Below are 20592 nucleotides of genomic sequence, written 5' to 3'. Positions count from 1 at the left end.
CTGTTCTGTGTGATAAGAGGTTCGAGGCTCACCGACCCAGGACATCAAAGTTGAGTGGTGATTTAATTACCGAAGCCAGACAGTTCATATTGTGCCATTGGTTTTCATGGTTGGCTGTTGGGGGTATTCCTGTGAGCAACAGCGGGTGTTGGAGTTGGCGAAAGTTTGGCCACCATCCGGTGGACTGTAACTGTATTTTGGTTACTTGAAGTCCAAGTGCACCAGCGGAATTTTCTGCCTTGTGGCCGTTAGCGTTCCGGTTACGTGCCCTGGCAGCTGACGTAAAAATCTGGCAGCGTCCTTTCCTCACCGTGTTGTCGCTGTCCAACACGTGTGTGTAGTTTTGACAGCTTGTGCATACTTGGTTGTGGGCGGCTACGCCTTTTACGTTTTGGCTCTGGAGTTCTTTGTGCACTGGTTCGGTGGAAAGCAAGTCGTCTTGTCGGTGGGTCCGTTGACTGTCTCTCGGTTGGGTTTCCGGTGGATCGGATATAGCTGGGCTGGCTACCTGTCTGCCCTAAGCGAACGTTAGTATTTCAAGTGCAGACCGACCCCAGAAACTTCTGAGCGCCGCTGGCTGTACTGCCTTTTCTTATTGGTGTTTGATTGTGTATTTTAAAGGCTCATAGCCGATGGTTTGAATTTGTATGCTTTTAGTTCCGTTTTAAATAGTCGGTCTTCAGCCAATTTAAAACTGAAAGTTCCTTATTTGTCAAGTCTTGCATTGTCTGGATCTTCAGCCTGATTTAAAATATTTTTTTCTATATGAAGCTTTGGGCCTTCTGCCTTTTGAAAATTTAATGTATTGTTTTTTTCAAGCATGGGCCTTCAGCTGTGTTGAAATTTAAATTCATTGCTTGTTAAGTCTTGTACTGTTTGGCCCTTCAGCAGCATTTAAAATATTTTTTGATAATGCTTTGGGCCTTCTGCTTTTTGAAAATTCATTGTAGTTGTGTTTTTCAATCATGGGCCTTCAACCGTCTTAAAATTTAAATTCCTTGCTTGTTAAATCGTACATTATTTGGGCCTTCAGCCTTATTTTAAAAATAAATTTAATTAAGGATAAAGCCTTGGGCTTTCGCTATCACTGGCGCCTTGGTCCCGCATTGGACGCGGGGTTGGCGTAGCTAAATCGGATTTGGCATGTTAATGCGAAGGGGTGGCCGGGTACCCTTTCTGCCGCCACCCCATACCACCCGGGACGGAATCAGAGTACCCCATCTGTCTGCATCTAGTGTAAATCATGGAAAAGTGCGGATGTGTGTCAAATGTCTCTGAGTCGTGTAACTGAGGCGGGACGTGGGGACCAGCCCGGTATTCACCTAGAGGGATATGGAAAACCGCCTAAAAACCACATCCGGGCTGGCTGGCACAGCGCCCATCATCGTTTTCCCGCCGGGCGGATTCGGTCCGGGGCCTTCGTGTCTACCCGAGTCCAGGAAGCAGTGCGTTAGGACTCTCGGCTAACTTGGCTTGGGCTTTCTACCTCGTAAAAAATCAATTGTAGTTGTGTTTTTAAAACATGGGCCTTCAACCGTTTTAAAATTATAATTCCTTACTTGTCAAGTCTTAGATTCTTGGGGCCGTGAGCCTCATTTGAAATGTTATTTAAGGATAAAACCTTGCACTTTCTGCCTTTTGAAAATTTCTTGTAGTTGTGTTTCAAATCATGGGCCTTCAGACGTTTTAAAAATTAAAGAAGTTGTGCCCTTAAGCCAAAAGATTCTCTGACATATTCAGACGATAGCTACGCTCGGAAATTTGCGCTGTAATGTTTGAAAGCAGAGTCTCATGGAGATAAGATTGAATAAAATGTTCTCGGGTTTCCAACAGCGTCAATTGCTTAAAATGGTTCAAATGGCTCTGAGCACTATGGAACTCAACTGCTGAGGTCATAAGTCCCCTAGAACTTAGAACTACTTAAACCTAACTAACCTAAGGACAACACACACATCCATGCCCGAGGCAGGATTCGAGCCTATGACCGTAGTGGGCGCGCAGTTCCAGACTGTAGCGCCAGAACCGCTCGGCCACCAGCGGCCGGCAATTGCTTAAAACTACACGAGCTTTCTGGTAAGCAATCCTTGGCCATTGTCAAGTGGTATTACTCATGTTCTCGGGTTTCCAACAGCGTCAATTGCTTAAAACTACACAACATTTCGGGCAAGCAATCCTTGGCCATTGTCAAGTGGTGTGACTCACGTTCTCGGGTTTCCAACAGCGTCAGTTGCTTAAAACTACACGAGCTTTAAGGCAAGCAATCCTTGGCTATTGTCAAGTGGTATGACTCACGTTCTTGGGTTTCCAACAGCGTCAATTGCTTAAAAATGCACGAGCTTTCAGGCAAGCAATCCTTGGCTATTGTCAAGTGGTATGACTCACGTTCTCTGGTTTCCAACAGCGTCAATTGCTCAAAACTACACGAGCTTTCGGGCAAGCAATCCTTGGCCGAAAGCTCGTGTAGTTTTAAGCAATTGATTCGGTTGGAAACCCGAGAACATTTTATTCATTGCACTGTAATGTTTGGGCAACTAAATGAAGTTGTGTGTGTTCGAGTGTAAGTGACAGCTGCTCATTTTTGGTCCCTTTCCACAATTCCGACAACCTGTTCCGTCCTGCGGACCTAACCAGGCGCTTTTACTTGCTGTGACGTCGTGCGGGTGTCGTGACTTACCGGAGGGCGACGCGGCGGCGCTGGCGCCCTTCAGCTCGGCCCGGATGGCCTGGACGGCGCCGGGGCTCAGCCTGGTGGACAGGTTCTGCTGCAGCTGCTCGATGTGGTCCAGCGCCCTCTTCAGCGGCACCTCGGCCTCGCCCTCCGGGGGGCCCGGCATCTCCTCGCCGGACGTCTCGGCTGCGCTGCTATCCTCCACCTGTGGACACGCCCTCTCCAGTTACCCAAACTCGTGCAAATCGCAACGCCGACCAGCTGACCTGTTGTAGTGGGACGCGAAATTGAAGCGTCACCCATCCACCAGTGTCAGCCCAGTTTGCAGGTGAATATAAGTTAATTTAGTGTTTTTTATGTATTTTTGTAATATTTGTAATAGTTGCGAATTGTCTAAAGTTTGTATTTAATTTTTTATGTTTCATGTACGGAGAGGGCGGCGCAACGAACGGAGACAGCATCTTCACTGCCGGGACCAGAGAGAACATTGCTGGCCACTATACGTCGCGGGTCGACAGCCAAAGAGCAACAGAAGATCCTGAAACCGAGTTGTTGCGTCGTGCTTCTAAAAACTAAAAAATAGGAATTTGTAATGTTTGTACAACAATGACGTCATAGAAAGTTTATCATGTTGTAAATGTTCAGTTCTATCTTGTCAAGGCTCGGGTTCACGTCTATATGTAGGAAGATAATAAACTAGTGGATGCTACTAAAGTTTAAATTCGTGTTCCGAGAATTTATTTATGAAGAATTATGTTACGTAATTTATTTGACAAGATTATTAATTTTTGACAGCGTTCATCGCGAGTGTGATTCTTGAAAGTTTATTCAATGTGGTTCTAATATTTATTAAACCAGGTAACTTGCATTAATATAATTTCTGAGAAGAAACAAAACGACATCTAAATTGGAAAAAGTTTGCACAAACAAATTGGACCGAGTGACGTAATTCTGCGCATACGACTTAAATGATGATGTTTTACAGTTTCGTTCAAGAACCACTCAGAGACAATTTAAAAAGAATTTAAATAATTTTGAAGTGTGGTAACTGACGTAGGTGACGAAGTCCGCACATGGTTCATATGTTAAAAGAAAATCATTCATACAAAACTTGCGCCGTTACACTACACTGTCTCTGGACTCAAGTTCTACACCACAGCACACGAACGATCAGAGTTACCCACAAAAATTCTAAGGAAATGGAACACCTACAGCCGTCCTTATGATGCCATTCTATATCTACATCTACATCTACATGGATACATTCAAGTGCCTGGGAGAGGGTTCGTCGAACCACCTTCACAATTCTCCATTATCCGAATCTCGTATAGCCCGCGGAAAGAATGAACACCTGTATCTTTCCGTACCAGCTCTGATTTCCCTTACTTTATCGTGGCGATCGTTTCTCCCTATGTAGGTCGGTGTCAACAAAATATTTTCGCATTCGGAGTCTACCATCTACTGAGCAAGATGTATGAGACAGGCGAAATACCCTCAGACTTCAAGAAGAATATAAAAATTCCAATCCTAAAGAAAGCAGGTGTTGACAGATGTGAAAATTACCGAACTATCAGTTTAATAAGTCACGGCTGCAAAATACTAATGCGAATTCTTTACAGACGAATGGAAAAACTGGTAGAAGCCGACCTTGGCGAAGATCAATTTGAATTCCATACAAATGTTGGAACACGTGAGGCAATACTGACCCTACGACTCAGATTAAGGAACGGGAAACCCACGTTTCTATCATTTCTACACTTAGAGAGCTTTCGACAATGTTGACTGGAATAATCTCTTTCAAATTCTGAAGGTGGCAGGGGTAAAATAAAGGGATCGAAAGGCTACTTACAATTTGTACAGAAACCAGATGGCAGTTATAAGAGTTGAGGGGCACGAAAGGGAAGCAGTGGTAGGGAAGGGAGTGAGACAGGGTTGTAGCCTCTCCCCGATGCTATTCAATCTGTATATTGAGCAAGCAGTAAAGGAAACGAAAGAAAAGTTCGGAGTAGGAATTAAAATCCATGGAGAAGAAATAAAAACTTTGAGGTTTGCCGATGACATTCTAATTCTGTCAGAGACAGCAAGGGACTTGGAAAGTGTCTTGAAAGGAGGATATAAGATGAACATCAACAAAAGCAAAACGACGATAATGGAATGTAGTCAAATTAAGTCAGGTGATGCTGAGGGGATTAGATTAGGAAATGAGACACTTATAGTAGTAAATGAGTTTTGCTATTTGGGAAGCAAAGTAACTGATGATGGTCGAAGTAGAGAGGATATAAAATGTAGACTGGCAATGGCAAGGAAAGTGTTTCTGAAGAAGAGAAATGTGTTAACATCGAGTATAGATTTAACTGTCAGGTAGTCTTTTCTGGAAGTATTTGTATGGAGTGTAGCCATGTATGGAAGTGAAACGTGGATGATAAATAGTTTGGACAAGAAGAGAATAGAAGCTTTCGAAATGTGGCGCTACAGAAGAATGCTAAAGATTAGATGGGTAGATCACATGACTAATGAGGAGGTATTGAACAGAATTGGAGTGAAGAGAATTTTGTGGCCCAACTTGACGGTTGGTAGGTCATATTCTGAGGCATCAAGGGATCACCAATTTAGCATTGGAGGGCAGCGTGGAGGGTAAAAATTGTAGAGGGAGACCAAGGTGTGAATACACTAAACAGATTCAGAAGGATGTAGGTTGCAGTAGGTACTGGAAGATGAGGAAGCTTGCACAGGATAGAGTAGCGTGGAGAGCTGCATCAAACCAGTCTCTGGACTGAGGACAACATCCTCCTGAGGATCTGTTAAATCACGATCAGTTTGGCTTTAGGAAGGGTAAAGGTACCAGAGAGACAGTTCTGACGTTGCAATTGATAATGGAAGCAAGGCTGAAGAAAAATCAAGACACGTTCATAGGATCTGTCGACCTGGAGAAAGCGTTCGAGAATATCAAATGGTACAGAATGTTCGAAATGCTTGAAACGATAGGGGTAAGTTATAGGGAGATACGGGTAATATACAATATGTACAAAAGCCAAGAGGGAACAATCATGAATGATGTGCGCGGGTTAAAAAAGGTGTAAGACATGGATGCAGTCTTTGTCCCTGCTGTCCAATCTATACGTCTAAGTATAGAAATAAAAGTTGAAGGTGAAAGGACATCAACGTTAATATTCGGTGGTACATTGCTATGCTAAGTGAAAGTGAAGAAGAATTACATGGTCTGTTGAATGAGTACAGAATATGGATTGAGAGAAAATCGAAGAAAGACTAAAGTAATCAAAGTGGCAGAAATGGGGGCAACGGAAAACATAACATCATGATTGACTGTCACGACACAGGCAGCAAAATTACCAACAACGGATGGAGCAAGGAGGACATGAGAAGCACACAAGCACTAGAAAAAATGCATACTCGGCCAGGAGAAGTCTCCTAGTTTAAAATGCACTCCGTCTTCAGGCCACAAGTGGCCCATCGGGACCATCCGACCGCCGTGTCATCCTCAGCAGAGGATGTGGATAGGAGGGGCGTGTGGTCAGCACAACGCTCTCCCTGTCGTTATGATGGTTTTCTGTGACCGGAGCCGCTACCATTCGGTCGAGTAGTTCCTCAATTGGCATCACGAGGCTGAGTGCACCCTGAAAAATGGCAACAGCGCATGGCGGCTGGACGGTCACCCATCCAAGTGCCAGCCACGCCCGACAGCGCTTAACTTCGGTGATCTGACGGGAACCGGTGTATCCACTGTGGCCTAGGCAATTGCCTCCTAATATCAAACGTAGGCTTTAATTTGAGGAATAAATGTCTAACAGTACCTTTGGAGCACAGCATTGTATTCCAGTGAGACATCAACTGTGGGAAAACCACAACAGAAGAGAATCGAAGCATTTGAGACGTGGTGCTACAGAAAATGTTGAAAATTAGGTGGACTGATAAGGAATGATGAGGTTCTGCGCAGAATCGGAGAGGAGAGGAATATGTGGAAAACATTGAGAAGGATGTGATGTGCATACTGTAAGACCTTCGGTACACACACCATCAGATTATTTGACTTGTCGCTCTAACGAAGTAGGCGAGTGTCAGCAATATGTCTCGTTGTCTTATCGTGGCGTGTTTATCTTCTGCCGTTAGGTCAGACGATAGAAATACCACTTGCACGCTTAGAGTAGCAGATTGACGGTGACCAACTTTAAACAGAACTTGATTCATTTTCACACACATTTACTAAAATAATAACAAGCATAAAAATAACTTAACTTGGTTCTGGATGCTATTTACAACTGACAATCTGAAGTTCCTTTGGTCTTGGTACGTTAATCTTATTCTTACATATCTCTGATACTTGACAAAGTGTCTATTCATTTATCTTCATGGCTATGTACAGGAATATGATAATCTTATTAGGCGCAGACTGAAACTTGACTATAGACTGGTACAGACTAATGCAGACTGGTACAGACTGGTGCAGACGAATGCAGACTGACTAATCAGAGGTCTGTACACTCGTAATAATACCTCGCGCATTCAGGTATCACTGGGTGAGTGTGATCTGTGAGGAGAAAAGCTTCTACGTTAGCAGCCATCTCATTGGCTGCGTTACATAGTAATACGCGGATCGGTGGAAGCAGAATTTGGTCCGTCTCTAAGGCAGCGCCATCTCGTAGTGCGGAGACGGACGAGCGCTGCGCCTGCGCTGTTGTGCTTAGCGGGGCGCGCTCTAGTGGGAAAGTTGTGTACGCGCTGCCTACGCAGAAGTATGTGCACAACAATGGAGAAGGGACAGGATGGTAGTACACCTGTTACGGCGTCAGGGAATAACTTCCATGGTTCTAGACTGAGCTGTAGATGGGAAAAACTGTCGAGGAAGACAAGGATTGTACATCCAGCAAATAATTGAAGTCGTAGATTGCAAGTGGTGCTCTGACATGAAGAGGTTGGCGCAGGAGAGGAATTTGTGGTGGGCCGCATCATACCAGTCAGAAGATTGGATATCCAAAAATCCTCTTTTTTTTACGATTTTTATAACATTTTTCTCGCGATTCCTTACGAGATATTTCCAAAAATGGGAAGACCTCATACGGGCAATTAAGCTTCCGAATATGCTTACTGGTGGCCACTGCGGATGGTCACTTAAGCAATTACTTAAATTGTCAGTGAAGTTAAAATCATCTGGGTTATTAGGTCGCGTAAAGTTTCTTCTAAAAATGTTCGGCGTTTCGAACCCTCTGCTGGGATCTTCCTCACGATCTTTTTGTGTCGACTACTGCTAGAACACTGTCAGAGACGAGTGTCGCGTCCACTTATAAAGGGCAAGGAGTTTCCTGGCGTTCGTGCTGGAGTAGTAGGATTCCGGCATCGTGGCTCCCCGCCATCAACGAAGTAAATACGCGGCCGCGGTGTGTGAGCGGCATGAACAACGCGCTGCAAGTCACCTCGACGGACAATAATATTTTGCGTAAACATTCCCCCTGTCTTGCTCTGTCCGTTTCGAATCTAGCCACTGATGACGACCAACCAACAGTGGTAGCAGGCATTTCAACCAATAAACCTTCTCCAGCATGCCGGCCGCGGAGGCCGTGCGGTTCTAAGCGCTTCAGTCTGGAAACGCGTGACTGCTACGGTCGCAGGTTCGAATCCTGCCTCGGGCATGGATGTGCGTGACGCCTTAGGTTAGTTAGGTTTAAGTGGTTCTAAGTCCTAGGGGACTGATGACCTCAGATGTTAAGTCCCATAGCGCTCAGAGCCATTTGAACCATTTGTACCTTCTCCGACGTGAGTGTGGAACAGACCCTTCCTGTCCAATGACGATGACCGCCAATGTTATCCACAGGAGGTGAGCTACCAACGCCCCTTCTTCTGCACTACCCTACAACTATGGCCCACCAGTGGTATCCGTATGAATTTTAACCAATACTATCACTAGTCCAACACGCACGCCAGGAAACTCCTTGCCAAACTTTCAGGAAACATTCCTCACACACAAAGAAAATATGTTATGAGGACATGTGTCCGGAAACGCTTACTTTTCATGTTAGAGCTCATTTTATTACTTCTATTCAAATCACATTAATCATGCAATGGAAACACACAGCAACAGAACGTACCAGCGTGACTTCAAACACTTTGTTACAGGAAATGTTCAAAATGTCCTCCGTTAGCGAGGATACGTGCATCCACCCTCCGTCGCACGGAATCCCTGATGCGCTGATGCAGCCCTGGAGAATGGCGTATTGTATCACAGCCGTCCACAATACGAGCACGAAGAGTCTCTACAGTTGGTACCGGGGTTGCGTAGACGAGAGCTTCCAAATGCCCCCATAAATGAAAGTGAAGAGGGTTGAGGTCAGGAGAGCGTGGAGGCCACGGAATTGGTCCGCCTCTACGAATCCATCGGCAACCTAATCTGTTGTTGAGAAGCTTACGAACACTTCGACTGAAATGTGCAGGAGCTCCATCGTGCATGAATCACATGTTGTGTCGTAGTTGTAAAGGCACATGTTCTAGCAGCACAGGTAGAGTATCCCGTATGAAATCGTGATAACGTGCTCCATTGAGCATAGGTGGAAGGACATGGGGCCCAATCGAGACATCACCAACAATGTCTGCCCAAACGTTCACAGAAAATCTGTGTCGATGACGTGATTGCACAATTGCGTGCCGATTCTCGTCAGCCCACACATGTTGATTGTGAAAATTTACAATTTGATCAAGATGGAATGAAGCCTCATCCGTAAAGCGAACATTTGCACTGAAATTAGGATTGACACATTGTCGGATGAACCATTCGCAGAAGTGTACCCGTGGAGGCCAATCAGCTGCTGATAGTGCCTGCACACGCTGTACACGGTGCGGAAACAACTGGTTCTCCCGTAGCACTCTCCATACAGTGACGTGGTCAACCTTACCTTGTACAGCAGCAACTTCTCTGACGCTGACATTAGGGTTATCGTCAACTGCACGAAGAATTGCCTCGTCCATTGCAGGTGTCCTCGTCGTTCTAGGTCTTCCCCAGTCGTGAGTCATAGGCTGGAATGTTCCGTGCTCCCTAAGGCGCCGATCAATTGCTTCGAACGTCTTCCTGTCGGGACACCTTCGTTCTGGAAATCTGTCTCGATACAAACGTACCGCGCCACGGCTATTGCCCCGTGCTAATCCGTACGTCAAATGGGCATCTGCCAACTCCGCATTTGTAAACATTGCACTGACTGCAAAACCACGTTCGTGATGAACACTAACCTGTTGATGCTACGTACTGATGTGTTTGATGCTAGTACTGTAGAGCAATGAGTCGCATGTCAACACACGCACCGAAGTCAACATTACCTTCCTTCAATTGGGCCAATCGAGGAAGTACAGTACATACTAACGAAACTAAAATGAGGTCTAACATGGAAATTAAGCGTTTCCGGACACATGTCAACATAACGTCTTTTCTTTATTTGTGTGTGAGGAATGTTTGCTGAAAGTTTGGCCGTACCTTTTTGTAACACACTGTATAAGTGGACGCGACACTCGTCTCTGACAGTGTTCTAGCAGTAGCGGACACCACAAGATCCTGAGGAAGATCTGAGCAGAGGGGTCGAAACGACGAACATTTTAGAAGAAATATGTCGCGGCCTAATAACCCAGAGGATTGTAACTTCACTGACAACGGCCACGAAAGCCTGCAGACTTAGTTAAACTGTCTTTTACACTCACCTGTTGCTGAGGTTTTCGGGGTGTTGAGGCGTCTCCGGTGGCTGTGACTTCTCCGCTAGACTGCAGTCCCTCTTGAGGGCACCTGTCTTCTATTCCTGCTTCTTCCCGTTCGCCCTCCTCCGGATAGACTTCGTCTTTCGTCAGGACGAGCACGGTGGAGACGGCGGCGTTCGTCGGGTCTGTCTCTGGCGGCGGCGATGATGACGGCGTAGACTGCTCTGCAAGATCCAAACACAGCACGGGTCCAGGTTCAGGTTCGGGTGAGGTCGACCGCTGAAACTACAATAGGTCCAATGGTAACACGAAAGACACCCAGGCATAGATGCCTCAGTTTCGTGTACCCCGTATAGCTGAATACCGATATGCGAGAAGAACTGTCACTGATCGATTACATAAATTGCGATTACATAAATTGCGATAAATCACTACAATGTCTCAGATTAACCGGCCACAGAGATCAAAAATGGAATGGCTGCATAGAACTACACTACTGGCCATTAAAATTGCTACACCAAGAAGAAATGCAGATGATAAACGGGTATTCATTGGACAAATATATTATACTAGAACTGACATGTGATTACATTTTCACGCAATTTTGGTGCATAGATCCTGAGAAATCAGTACCCGGAACAACCACCTCTGGCCGTAATGACGGCCTTGATACACCTGGGCACTAAGTAAAACAGAGCTTGCATGGCGTGTACAGGTACAGTTGGCCATGCAGCTTCAACACGATACCACAGTTCATCGAGAGTAGTGGATGGCGTATTGTGACGAGCCAGTTGCTCGGCCACCATTGACCAAACATTTTCAATTGGTGAGAGATCTGGAGAATGTGCTGGCCAAGGCAACAGTCGAACATTTTCTCTATCCAGAAAGGTCCGTACAGGACCTACAACTTGCGGTCGTGCATTATCCTGCTGAAATGTAGGGTTTCGCAGGAATCGAATGACGGGTAGAGCCACGGGTCAAAACACATGGCAAATGTAACGTCAACGTCAAAGTCCAGTCAATGCAAACAAGATGTGACAGAGACGTGTAACCAATGGCACCCCATACCATCACGTCGGGTGATACCCCAGTATGGCAATGACGAATACACGCTTCCAATGTGCGTTCACCATGATGTCGCCAAACACGGATGCGACTATCACGATGCCGTAAACAGAACCTGGATTCATCCGAAAAAATGACGTTTTGCTTTCGTGCACCCAGGTTCGTCGTCGAGTACACCATCGCAGGCGCTCCTGTCTGTGATGCGGCGTCAAGGGCAACCGCAGCCACGGTCCCCGAGCTGATAGTCCGTGCTGCTGCAAACGTCGTCGAACTGTTCGTGCACCTGGTTGTTGTCTTGCAAACGTCCCCATCTGTTGACTCTGGGATCGAGACGTGGCTGTACGATGCGTTACAGCCATGCGGATGAGATGCCTGTCATCTCGACTGCTAGTGATACGAGGCCGTTGGGATCCAGCACGGCGTTCCGTATTACCCTCCTGAAACCACCGATTCCATATTCTGGTAACAGTTATTGGCTCTCGACCAATGCGAGCAGCAATGTCGCGATACGATAAACCGCAATCGCGATAGGCTACAATCCGACCTTTATCAAAATCGGAAACATGATGGTACGCATTTCTCCTCCTTATACGAGGCATCACAACAACGTTCCACCAGGCAACGCCGGTCAACTGCTCTTTGTGTATGAGAAATCGGTTGGAATCTTTCCTCATGTCAGCACGTTGTAGGTGTCGCCACCGGCGCCAATCTTGTGTGAATGCTCTGAAAAGCTAATCATTTGCATATCACAGCATCTTCTTCCTGTCGGTTAAATTTCGCGTCTGTAGCACGTCATCTTCGTGGTGTAGCAATTTTAATGGCCAGTAGTGTAATTATACGAAAAGAATACCAGGCGAAGGAAATGTGGGGCGTTCAATAAGTGATGCAACACATTTCTTCTCGGCCAGTGTCGGTTGATAAAATGTGGAGTTTATTATGGGACACTGTGGAAAATTCCCGCTTCAGCCCCTGTAATTCCACGTTGTTCCGATAGGTGCCGGCGCTATACGTGGCCTTCAGAATGCATCTGTAACGGAGCGTTGTCACTGAGTTTCTCTTGGAGGACAATTTTTTAGCATCTCAGATATTCGTAGGTGCCTGCAGAATGTCTACGGAGACCTGGCAGTGAACAAAAGCACGCTGAGTCGTTGGGCGAGTCGTCTGTCATCATCGCAACGAGGTCTGCCGCGTGCCGACTGTCCGCACGCAGCTGTGACTCCTGCATGTTGGGACGTGCGGACACTCTCATTCGAGGTGATCGCGTACCACTATCAATGGCTGCATAACTGGACGCCTCTGCTGGCAGTGCCGACACACTCGCCCACCTGTTGTGGTACTCAAAGGCGTCGGCCTTCTGAGTTCCTCGCCGCTTAACAGAAGATGATACAGGGCACAGAGTTTGGTCCAATGGAAGACGCACTCCGCAGGAAGCAGTACGTCGATGATGAGGAGTTATTGATGGAGCAAGTCGGTGTTACCACGCAGGCATACAGGTCCTCCCAGTAAGGTGGCGTAAGGAACGGAAGTTATGTCGAAAAAAAAACGTGATGCATTCCTTATTGAACACCCCTTGTAAATTATCCACGAAAGTAATGGCGCAAATGGCTCTGAGCACTATGGGACTTAACATCTGAGGTCTTCAGTCCCCTGGAACGTAGAACTACTTAAACCTAACTTAGATTAGATTAGATTAGTTTTCGTCCCATAGATCCGTGCTCAGGAGATCCTCGTGGATGTGGAACATGTCAATTTTTTTTAAGCTGAAATAACAATAGTACGAGTATATACATCATTTGTTTCTATTAAAAAATTCGTCAATGGAGTAGAAGGAGTTGGCCACCTAGTAAGTCTTCCAGGCTCCTTTTAAACTGATCTTTATTTCTAACTAAATTTTTTATGTTTGCTGGCAAATTATTGAAGATGAGTGTTCCTGAGTAGTGGACCCCTTTTTGAACTAAAGTAAGTGCTTTTAAGTCCTTGTGCAGATCATTTTTGTTCCTGGTATTGTATGTATGAACTGAGCTGTCTGTTGGAAAAAAAGAGATATACACTCCTGGAAATGGAAAAAAGAACACATTGACACCGGTGTGTCAGACCCACCATACTTGCTCCGGACACTGTGAGAGGGCTGTACAAGCAATGATTACACGCACGGCACAGCGGACACACCAGGAACCGCGGTGTTGGCCGTCGAATGGCGCTAGCTGCGCAGCATTTGTGCACCGCCGCCGTCAGTGTCAGCCAGTTTGCCGTGGCATACGGAGCTCCATCGCACTCTTTAACACTGGTAGCATGCCGCGACAGCGTGGACGTGAACCGTATGTGCAGTTGACGGACTTTGAGCGAGGGCGTATAGTGGGCATGCGGGAGGCCGGGTGGACGTACCGCCGAATTGCTCAACACGTGGGGCGTGAGGTCTCCACAGTACATCGATGTTGTCGCCAGTGGTCGGCGGAAGGTGCACGTGCCCGTCGACCTGGGACCGGACCGCAGCGACGCACGGATGAACGCCAAGACCGTAGGATCCTACGCAGTGCCGTAGGGGACCGCACCGCCACTTCCCAGCAAATTAGGGACACTGTTGCTCCTGGGGTATCGGCGAGGACCATTCGCAACCGTCTCCATGAAGCTGGGCTACGGTCCCGCACACCGTTAGGCCGTCTTCCGCTCACGCCCCAACATCGTGCAGCCCGCCTCCAGTGGTGTCGCGACAGGCGTGAATGGAGGGACGAATGGAGACGTGTCGTCTTCAGCGATGAGAGTCGCTTCTGCCTCGGTGCCAATGATGGTCGTATGCGTGTTTGGCGCCGTGCAGGTGAGCGCCACAATCAGGACTGCATACGACCGAGGCACACAGGGCCAACACCGGGCATCATGGTGTGGGGAGCGATCTCCTACACTGGCCGTACACCACTGGTGATCGTCGAGGGGACACTGAATAGTGCGCGGTACATCCAAACCGTCATCGAACCCATCGTTCTACCATTCCTAGACCGGCAAGGGAACTTGCTGTTCCAACAGGACAATGCACGTCCGCATGTATCCCGTGCCACCCAACGTGCTCTAGAAGGTGTAAGTCAACTACCCTGGCCAGCAAGATCTCCGGATCTGTCCCCCATTGAGCATGTTTGGGACTGGATGAAGCGTCGTCTCACGCGGTCTGCACGTCCAGCACGAACGCTGGTCCAACTGAGGCGCCAGGTGGAAATGGCATGGCAAGCCGTTCCACAGGACTACATCCAGCATCTCTACGATCGTCTCCATGGGAGAATAGCAGCCGGCATTGCTGCGAAAGGTGGATATACACTGTACTAGTGCCGACATTGTGCATGCTCTGTTGCCTGTGTCTATGTGCCTGTGGTTCTGTCAGTGTGATCATGTGATGTATCTGACCCCAGGAATGTGTCAATAAAGTTTCCCCTTCCTGGGACAATGAATTCACGGTGTTCTTATTTCAATTTCCAGGAGTGTATTATTTAGGACAAATTTCATTAAGGAGTAAATATACTGAGAGGCAGTAGTTAATATATCCAGTTCTTTGAAGAGGTTTCTACAGGAATTCCGTTAATTTACTCCACAAATAATACTTATTACACCCTTTTGGACTCTGAAAACTTTTGTTTGACTTTGAAGAGTTACCCCAAGATATACCATATGACATTATGGAGTGAAAACAGGCAAAGCATCCAAGCTTTTCCATTTTCATGTCGCCTATGTCTGCTAACACTCGAATTGCAAATAGAGATTTCTTAAGGCGTTTCTGCAGATCTGTGGTGTACTCCTCCCAACTGAATTTACGAGGTGCATTCAAGTTCTAAGGCCTCCGACTTTTTTTTCTAATTAACTCCTCACCCGAAATCGATGAAACTGGCGTTACTTCTCGACGTAATCGCCCTGCAGACGTACACATTTTTCACAACGCTGACGCCACGATTCCATGGCAGCGGCGAAGGCTTCTTTAGGAGTCTGTTTTGACCACTGGAAAATCGCTGAGGCAATAGCAGCACGGCTGGTGAATGTGCGGCAACAGAGAGTGTCTTTCATTGTTGGAAAAAGCCAAAAGTCACTAGGAGCCAGGTCAGGTGAGTAGGGAGCATGAGGAATCACTTCAAAGTTGTTATCACGAAGAAACTGTTGCGTAACGTTAGCTCGATGTGCGGGTGCGTTGTCTCGGTGAAACAGCACACGCGCAGCCCTTCCCGGACGTTTTTGTCGCAGTGCAGAAGAAATTTGTTCTTCAAAACATTTTCGTAGGATGCACCTGTTACCGTAGTGCCCCTTGGAACGCAATGGGTAAGGATTACGCCCTCGCTGTCCCAGAACATGGACACCATCATTTTTTCAGCACTGACGGTTACCCGAAATTTTTTTGGTGGCGGTGAATCTGTGTGCTTCCGTTGAGCTGACTGGCGCTTTGTTTCTGGATTGAAAAATGGAATCCTCATCTCATCCATTGTCACAACCGACGAAAAGAAAGTCCCATTCGTCCTGTCGCTGCGCGTCAACATTGCTCGGCAACGTGCCACATGGGCAGCCGTGTGGTCGTCCGTCAGCATTCGTGGCACCCACCTGGATGACACTTTTCGCATTTTCAGGTCATCGTGCAGGATTGTGTGCACAGAACCCACAGAAATGCCAACTCTGGAGGCGATCTGTTCGACAGTCATTCGGCGATCCCCCAAAACAATTCTCTCCACTTTCTCGATCGTGTCGTCAGACCGGCTCGTGCGAGCCCCAGGTTGTTTCGGTTTGTTGTCACACGATGTTCTGCCTTCATTAAACTGTCACACCCTCGAACGCACTTTCGACACATCCGTAACTCCATCACCACACGTCTCCTTCGACTGTCGATGAATTTCAGTTGGTTTCCCACCACGCAAATTCAGAAAACGAATGATTGCACGCTGTTCGAGTAAGGAAAACGTCGCCATTTTAAGTATTTAAAACAGTTCTCATTCTCGCCGCTGGCGGTAAAATTCCATCTGCCGTACGGTGCTGCCATCTCTGGGACGTATTGGCAATGAACGCGGCCTCATTTTAAAACAATGCGCATGTTTCTATCTCTTTCCAGTCCGGAGAAAAAAAATCGGAGGCCTTAGAACTTGAATGCACCTCGTATTATCAAGTTGCAATAACCTGCTTGAGGCAGGATTCGAGCCTGCGACCGGAGCAGCTGCGCGGTTCCGGACTGAAGCGCCTAGAACCGCACGGCCACCGCGGCCAGCTATCCACGAAAGAAATGGACCACAAAAAACCTTTTCCACAGACACTTGACCCTTGCACGTCATCCTAGCACTCTTACCAGGACGCATTAACAGACGAGATAGGCAAGGTCCAACGAAGAGCGGACAGTGCTGTCCAAGCTTTCCATAGAAGAAGGGATGACGGAAATAAAAGAAATCTCCATGAGCGAAATTCAAATTCGGGATGAAAATATATCACTGGTACGATTGCTATCTTCACTGAAAGAACATAGGTTGCCCCAATACTTAGGTCCACAATGCTGTATCGAGCAGAGGTATAGGGAGTAACTAAGTAACATTGTAAGGCAATGGACGTGTCTTAAATGACTATGTTAAGAAGAATTTGTGGCGTCGACGACGTAATATGATCAGAAACGAGAGAATCTACATCTACATATATACTCCGCAAGCCACCCAACGGTGTGTGGCGGAGGGCACTTTACGTGCCACTGTCATTACCTCCCTTTTCTGTTCCAGTCGCGTTTGGTTCGCGGGAAGAACGACTGTCGGAAAGACTCCGTGCACGCTCGAATCTCTCTAATTTTACATTCGTGATCTCCTCGGGAGGTATAAGTAGGGGGAAGCGATATATTCGATACCTCATCCAGAAACGCACCCTCTCGCAACCTGGACAGCAAGCTACACCGCGATGCAGAGCGCCTCTCTTGCAGAGTCTGCCAATCGAGTTTGCTAAACATCTCCGTAAAGCTATCACGCTTACCAAGTAACCCTGTGACGAAACGCGCCGCTCTTCTTTGGATCTTCTCTATCTCCTCCGTCAACCCGAGCTGGTACGGATCCCACACTGATGAGCAATACTCGAGTATAGGTCGAACGAGTGTTTTGTAAGCAACTTCCTTTGTTGATGGACTACATTTTCTAAGAACTCAACCAATGAATCTCAACTTGGCACCCGCCGTACCAACAATTAATTTTATATTATCATTCCACTTCAAATCGTTCTGCATGCATACTCCCAGATATTTTACAGAAGTAACTGCTACCAGGGCTTGTTCCGCTACCATATAATCATACAATATGGATCCTTCTTTCTATGTGTTCGCAATACATTACATTTGTCTACGTTAATGGTCGGTTGTCACTCCCTGCAACAAGTGCCTATCCACTGCAGATCCTCCTGCATTTCGCTACAATTTTCTAACGCTGCAACTTCTCTTTATACTACAGCATCATCCGTGAAAATCCGCACGGAACTTCCGACACTATCTACTAGGTCATTCATATATACTGTGAAAAGCAATGGTCCCATAACACTCCCCTGTGGTACGCCAGAGGTTACTTTAACGTCTGTAGACGTCTCTCCATTGTGAACAACATGCTGTGTTCTGTTTGCTAAAAACTCTTCAATCCAGCCACACAGCTGCTCTGATATTCCGTAGGCTCTTACTTTGTTTATCAGGCGACAGTGCGGAACTGTATCGAACGCCTTCCGGAAGTCAAGGAAATTAGCATCTACCTGGGAGCCTGTATCTAATATTTTCTGGGACTCATGAACAAATAAAGCGAGTTGGGTCTCTGACGATCGCTGTTTCCGGAATCCATGTTGATTCCTACAGAGTATATTCTGGGTTTCCAGAAACGACATGATACGCGAGGAAAAAACATGTTCTAAAATTCTTCAACAGATCGACGTCAGAGATATAGGTCTATAGTTTTGCGCATCTGCTCGACGACCCTTCTTGAAGATTGGGACTACCTGTGCTCTTTTCCAATCATTCGGAACCTTCCGTTCCTCTAGAGATTGCGGTACACGGCTGTTAGAAGGGGGGCAAGTTCTTTCGCGTACTCTGTGTAGAATCTAATTGGTATCCCGTCAGGTCCAGTGGACTTTCCTCTGTTGAGTGATTTCAGTTGCTTTTCTGTTCCTTGGACACTTATTTCGGTGTCAGCCACTTTTTCGTTCGTAAGAGGTAGTGTTTAAACTAACAGATATATCAAAGAGGGTCCCAGAGAGAAAACTGGGCAAGTCGTGAGAAGGCGTGGCAGCTATCCTCTACAATACTTTGCAGCATCTGACACAAGTGTGCCCCCCCCCCCCCCACCACCATGATTCCCTGTAGCCGGATCCGCCTGATCAAGTCCTCCCACAGTACATCGACTGAGTTCCAATCGGAGGACTGATGAAGCCAATCGATATTTCTCCAAATTTTCTGAACCTCTAGAGATTTCACAAAAGCGGGATGTATTCGTATATCTGGGATTCCTGTCTTGCTCCAAGACAAACTATGTTCATGTATCTCTATTCAGTATATGGTCTCGCCAACTCTGTTGATGGAAAGCTTCAGTTTCTCTGATATTTGTCGGACTCTACATCTACATGACTACTCTGCAATTCACATTTAAGTGCTTGGTAGAGGGTTCGTCGAACCACAATCATACTATCTACCTACCATTCCATTCCCGAACAGCGTGCGGGAAAAACAAACACTGATTTCTCTTAATTCATTTTGATGGTCACTCCTACCTATGTAGGCTGGGCTCAACAAAATATTTTCGGATTCGGAAGAGAAAGTTGGTGACTGAAATTTCGTAAATAGATCTCGCCGCGACGAAAAAACGTCTTTGCTGTAATGACTTCCATCCCAACTCGCGTATCATATCTGCCACACTCTCTCCCCTACTACGTGATAATACAAAATGAGCTGCCCTTTTTTGCACCCTTTCGATGTCCTCCGTCAATCCCACCTGCTAAGGATCCCACACCGCGCAGCAATATTCTAACAGAAGACGAACGAGTGTAGTGTAAGCTGTCTCTTTAGTGGACTTGTTGCATCTTCCAAGTGTCCTGCCAATGAAACGCAACCTTTGACTCGCCTTCCCCACAATACTATCTATGTGGTCTTTCGAACTGAAGTTGTTCGTAATTTTAACACCCAGCTACTTAGTTGAATTCACAGCCTTGAGAATTGTACTATTTATCGAGTAATCGAATTCCAACGGATTTCTTTTGGAACTCGTGTGGATCACCCCACACTTTTCGTTATTTAGCGTCAACTGCCACCTGCCACACCGTACAACAATCTTTTCTAAATCGCTTTTCAACTGATACTGGTCTTCGGATGACCTTACTAGACGGTAAATTACAGCATCATCTGCGAACAACCTAAGAGAACTGCTCAGATTGTCACCCAGGTCATTTAGATAGATGAGGAACAGCAGAGGTCCCAGGACGCTTCCCTGGGGAACACCCGATATCACTTCAGTTTTATTCGATGATTTGCCGTCTATTACTACGAACTGCGACCTTCCTGACAGTAAATCACGAATCCAGTCGCACAACTGAGACGATACTCCATAGGCCCGCAGCTTGATTAGAAGTCGCTTGTGAGGAACGGTGTCAAAAGCTTTCCGGAAATCTAGAAATACGGAATCAACCTGAGATCCCCTGTCGATAGCGGCCATTACTTCGTGGAATAAAGAGCCAGCTGCGTTGCCTTCTCGGTACAAATTGATTATTTCTGCCCATGAATCATAAAGAATCCGGAACATTGGGGCCATTTTCAATTACTTTAGCTGTGTTCTTTTATTGGGCGCCCTGCCACCATAGAAACGGAAATGTAAACAACGTACCTCTACCTACAGTCGTGGCTGAGCCGTGAGTGGTTCGCGCTCGTGCAATCACTTACTTTCAGTTCATTTTTTTTTATTTGCTGTTGCCACCTCGTTATGTTAGTTTCAATTTTTGTTGTCACTGAGTTGCTGCTTTGTCTGCCCGTAAGTGGCAGCAGCAGCGCGTATCGATATAGCCATCACGTGTTATCTCTGCTGCACTGCTATTACTTCCCAGCTGTCGTCTGTCGTGGAGTGGATTGGACCGTGCCAGGACGGCAGTTCGGACCTGTCAGTCGTGGAGTTGGAATGCGGTACCAGTTCGGTCAGGTTGGAGCACCAGTGAGACCTTGGATG

At 46.7% G+C, this 20592-nt stretch overlaps 1 protein-coding gene across 1 annotated transcript in view; it reads right to left on the bottom strand.

The window, feature by feature from the left end:
- Positions 1-20592, bottom strand: part of LOC126212758 (serine/arginine repetitive matrix protein 2-like) — a 629880-nt gene that overhangs the window by 300005 nt on the left and 309283 nt on the right. The window contains exons 3-4 of the mRNA XM_049940165.1: positions 10364-10581; positions 2675-2873 (exon numbers count right to left, since the gene is read on the bottom strand). Coding sequence (XP_049796122.1) covers positions 2675-2873; positions 10364-10581 — 417 coding nt within the window. The remainder of the gene's footprint in view (positions 1-2674; positions 2874-10363; positions 10582-20592) is intronic.

The sequence above is a fragment of the Schistocerca nitens genome, chromosome 11 (assembly GCF_023898315.1).
Source record: "Schistocerca nitens isolate TAMUIC-IGC-003100 chromosome 11, iqSchNite1.1, whole genome shotgun sequence".
In the NCBI taxonomy this organism is placed as follows: Eukaryota; Metazoa; Arthropoda; class Insecta; order Orthoptera; family Acrididae; genus Schistocerca; species Schistocerca nitens.
Note: the sequence above shows the minus strand (reverse complement) of the source record. Positions and strands in the feature narration are given on the sequence as shown.